At 41.7% G+C, this 3,984-nt stretch overlaps 1 protein-coding gene across 1 annotated transcript; it reads left to right on the top strand.

The window, feature by feature from the left end:
• Positions 1-454: 454 nt before the first annotated feature.
• LOC104600167 (16.9 kDa class I heat shock protein 3-like) lies at positions 455-1,481 on the top strand. Its single transcript, XM_010263006.3, has 2 exons — positions 455-728; positions 1,032-1,481. Exons 1-2 carry the CDS (start codon positions 527-529, stop codon positions 1,301-1,303), a joined length of 474 nt encoding a protein of 157 aa, XP_010261308.1. The 5' UTR covers positions 455-526; the 3' UTR covers positions 1,304-1,481.
• The last annotated feature ends 2,503 nt before the right edge of the window (positions 1,482-3,984 follow it).

Consider the following 3,984-nt stretch of genomic DNA (forward strand, 5'->3'; position numbering starts at 1 on the left):
TTAGATTTACTTAATTTTAAATTAAAAAATAACAAAACTCATCCGGACTTGGACTGACCGAACCCAATTAGATATCTCCTTTAGGCAGCTTTGTTTGTTGCATCGCACAGGTCCGATTAGTATTATGTAAGCTCATCAAAATATACCGAAATCTGAACAAATACAACAGGTGTTAATTCTTAAACAAGGCTTCAGGTACATGATCAGAGTAGTTCCAGGGTTTCATGTTATTTACCGGCTTTGAAATGTTCGAAATCTTCCTCAACCTAGACCTTTGTTTTGTTTATAATTTTAACTTAACTTCTACCTCTGTGATGTGGCACCGCTATGAGAGTTGAAACGAAGACGTGTACAAATCTTCTCCCGCATGCTAGTCGGTCGCCATGCTGACGGGCACGTGAAGCTAGCAACATGGCAAGCCAGGAGGCATTCGGGTTGCTCATAAAAGGGGCCGGGGCACTTGTTCAGTGCGTAAGATGCGATAAGTTGCAGTGGCGCCGGAGTTCATATTCAATATTGAACGACAATGACTACGTTGGGACCATGGCTCGGTGGGCGTCGTGGAGGGTTCGACAATGGCTTCTTTGGCGATATACGGAACCCTTTCGACTTGGGGTCCTCCGGCTGGGGCAAAGGTGACCGTGACGATGATACTTCCGTTCTCGCCCAGACTAACGTTGATTGGCGCGAGACCGACAATGCTCATATCTTCCGTGCTGATCTTCCCGGTCAGTTTCAGTTAGCCTTTATGGCTTTATCCTTATCTCCTCTCTCCTCTTCTTGCATAGTTCCCGGCCTTTAGAACCGGTGCTCAGCTTCGAGCTAGGCACAGATTTGAGTAGCACAAGTAGTAGTAATTCCTCTGTGTATCCTAATTAATTAATGCATGAAATGGAAATAATTGATGATGAAGTAACGGCAGTGGGATGGTTGGTAGGATTTTGTGCTTTGGTGTCTTCTAGGTTAAGGTCTGTCCTAACCAAGTTAGACGGGCTTTGGAACTCATCACTTGTGCTGTGGGGTGATGACAGGGGTGAGGAAGGAAGAGCTGAAGGTCCAGGTGGAAGAGAACAACATAATTGAGATATGCGGGGAGCGGAGCAAGGAAGAAGAGAACAAGGGCGATACTTGGCACCGAGTTGAGAGGCGACGCGGTAGCTTCATGAGGCGATTCAGGCTGCCGGAAAATGCCAACATGGCTGAGATCAAGTGTAAGTTGGAAGATGGAGTGCTCACTGTAACAGTGCCCAAGAAGGAGACGGAACCAGTGAAGAAGAAAGTTAGGGCCATAGACGTAGCCTAAGCTGCTCTTGTAGTTTCTTATATATACACTTACTATGCGGTATGCGCTATGTACTTCGATTAAAATAAACGACTAAAAGAGTTACCCCAGTCACCAGTTGTGTCCTGTGCGTGTATTTTGTTGGTTTCTTTACCATGCGTCTATGCGTGTAATGAAAACATAACCTGTTTTACTTTCAGAGGTTCGAAGTAAAACAATTGCAACTTTATTTAAATTTTCATACTAGAAATTAATGACGATACATATGCACGGAGGACTTGATATGATGAGCAGATGGTAGAGATAGTTAGCCTTGACGGATAGAAGACCAACAGGAGACACGAGGCAAAATGACCAAAGATATAGACCCGTAGAGTAGGGAAACCCAGTGGAATCCAACCAGAAATCACGTTGGATGAAAATTTCCACTCGTTATAACGCTGTACCCTTTCCAATCTACTCTGTTTGATGTTCAGTCCAGGAAAGTTGATGCGCGCATCGTTCGCGTAGCATGAATACGCGCTACGCGTCCTTAAAACGTGTGCGTCATAAAAACGTGCGAGGTGAATTCTCACCATTCTCGAACTCGCATCAATGGATTGAGCCGGATTGGGCATTCGCCATTTGTTGGATTATAAGCAAATCTATTCTTAGGATACAATATAGTCTTGGGGTGAGAATAAAGAAAAAAAGTGAATTTTAAAAATATATGTTTTTAAAGTTGATTCATCTTTGAGAGAAATTATTTTAAAAAGTCAACTTAGTGAATGTTAAGTTGAATTGTGCCTCGATTGAATAATGACTCTCACACCCGATTGAATAATAATCGTTGATCTCATTAACGATGATTAACGATCAATAATTGTTGATCTCTTCTATTATTTATAAGGAATGTAAATTAGATCTTATTAAAATATTGAAAATAAAATTTATAATTTTTTGGACAAGTTTAAAACTGAATTTTATAAAAGAAAAGTTAATTTTTAAATCAAGTGTATAAGTGCAATTTTTCATGCAATTGACCCCATTAGGGGTGCGGTGATGGCATGATGAAGAATAGCAGGTAAGTCCGGTAATTCCCTTCTCTCTTCTTATTGTCTTCAGTCTCACTAATGATTTGGTCTTGTTTCATGGGTCTGGGAATGGGAAACCAAGAGAATGAGAAAGAACTCCGGTCTTGTTTCATGGGTCTGGGAAGTCAAGAGAATGGGAAACCAAGAGAATGAGAAAGAACTCCGGAGGAGGTTCGCTGTCATGGAGGGTTGAGCTGCTAGGTTCGCTGTCATGGAGGGTTGAGCTGCTGTTGCTGTTGGGTTGTTGGTCGTAGTTGAGGTAAATAGAAGAGCTAAGAGGGTTAATTGAATTGCAACTAGTTGATAAAGAACATTGTTTATGCACCTGGTCACATGTAATTTGTAATTAAAATGTAACAAAAATAAATATAATTTGCTGATGGATTTTGATGTTATATGACTATTTAATGTTTACCTTGAAGAAGGTGGTATGGAGTGAAGGATTTACTGTTCTTCTGTTTCATGTTTGCAAATATATCCCTCACAGGATGTACATTCTCAATTTCTCATAACGAATAAAATAGAATATAATTCTATCATTGAAACGCCAAACAAATAAAAGAATAAAAAAATATTCTTTTTTTATCTTAAAACAGAATATTTTCGGACTGATTTAATAAGAATAAGCCATTAAGATTTAAGGCCAAAGCAAGAAAATATAATATTTGTTTAAAAAATAAAATAGAATACAATGGAACTGACCATGGAATATTGAACGATAAGACATAGCATGAAGAGAGAAGTGAATTACCGGATTTACCTGCTGTTTTTCGTCACCAGTAATGGTTAAGAATGCCACCACCGCCTGTAATGGCTGATACCTTGTCCGTTCCACCAGTTCTGGAACAATTAAAAAAACACAGAATACATTAGTTTTCAGGGGATGTAACGACCAAACCAAGGATTAAAAAAGAAGAAGAAGAACCATAGCCAGTATCCGGACGAAAGTTACCGCCAGTCATCGGTTGCTCTGGTTATTAACCGGTTAAAAGGTAGAACCTTGACCCGACTGCGGAGGAGAGAGAGACGTGGCGGCCCGATCCATGTATGCGAGTTCAAGAACCAGCGTGCAGCGTGGGTTCGATTCGATATAGGCGAGAGAAGAGTGGTGAGAGGAGGGCGTTTAATTCACTTCGCACGATTTTATGACGCACACGTTTTAAGAACGCGTGGCGCGTATTCATGCTACGCGAACGATGCGCGCATCAACTGTGACTGGACTGAAGCCGAACTCGTTTGATGTATCTGCTCCATCTCTTGTGTTCTCTGGTACTCTGCGTGGTACAATGTGTCAAGCGCGAAATCCCCGTCCCACTCGTGCCATCCAGCTCCCGGATTGATGAAATCGGTGATCAACGATTGCATGGACGGTTCTCGAGTATTCCTTCCATGGTCTTCCAAGATACGATTCGACATGTAACAGTGTATTGGGTCTCCAGTAGCTCTAAAGTCGGAGTAATCCTTCACTTCTGGATTACGATCCCTGTGTTCTGGTTTGGATCATCTCGGCCCTGGGCCGTGATCATGTTCTGTTGGCCATGGCTGGGTAGTCGACGAGGTTGGATGGAACAGTTCTGGAAGACGACTGCTGCATTACCAAAAATGAGTGAAATGCTGATTTGTCTGGCT

The sequence above is a fragment of the Nelumbo nucifera genome, chromosome 5 (genome assembly GCF_055504915.1).
Source record: "Nelumbo nucifera cultivar China Antique chromosome 5, China Antique-T2T, whole genome shotgun sequence".
Taxonomy (NCBI): domain Eukaryota; kingdom Viridiplantae; phylum Streptophyta; class Magnoliopsida; order Proteales; family Nelumbonaceae; genus Nelumbo; species Nelumbo nucifera.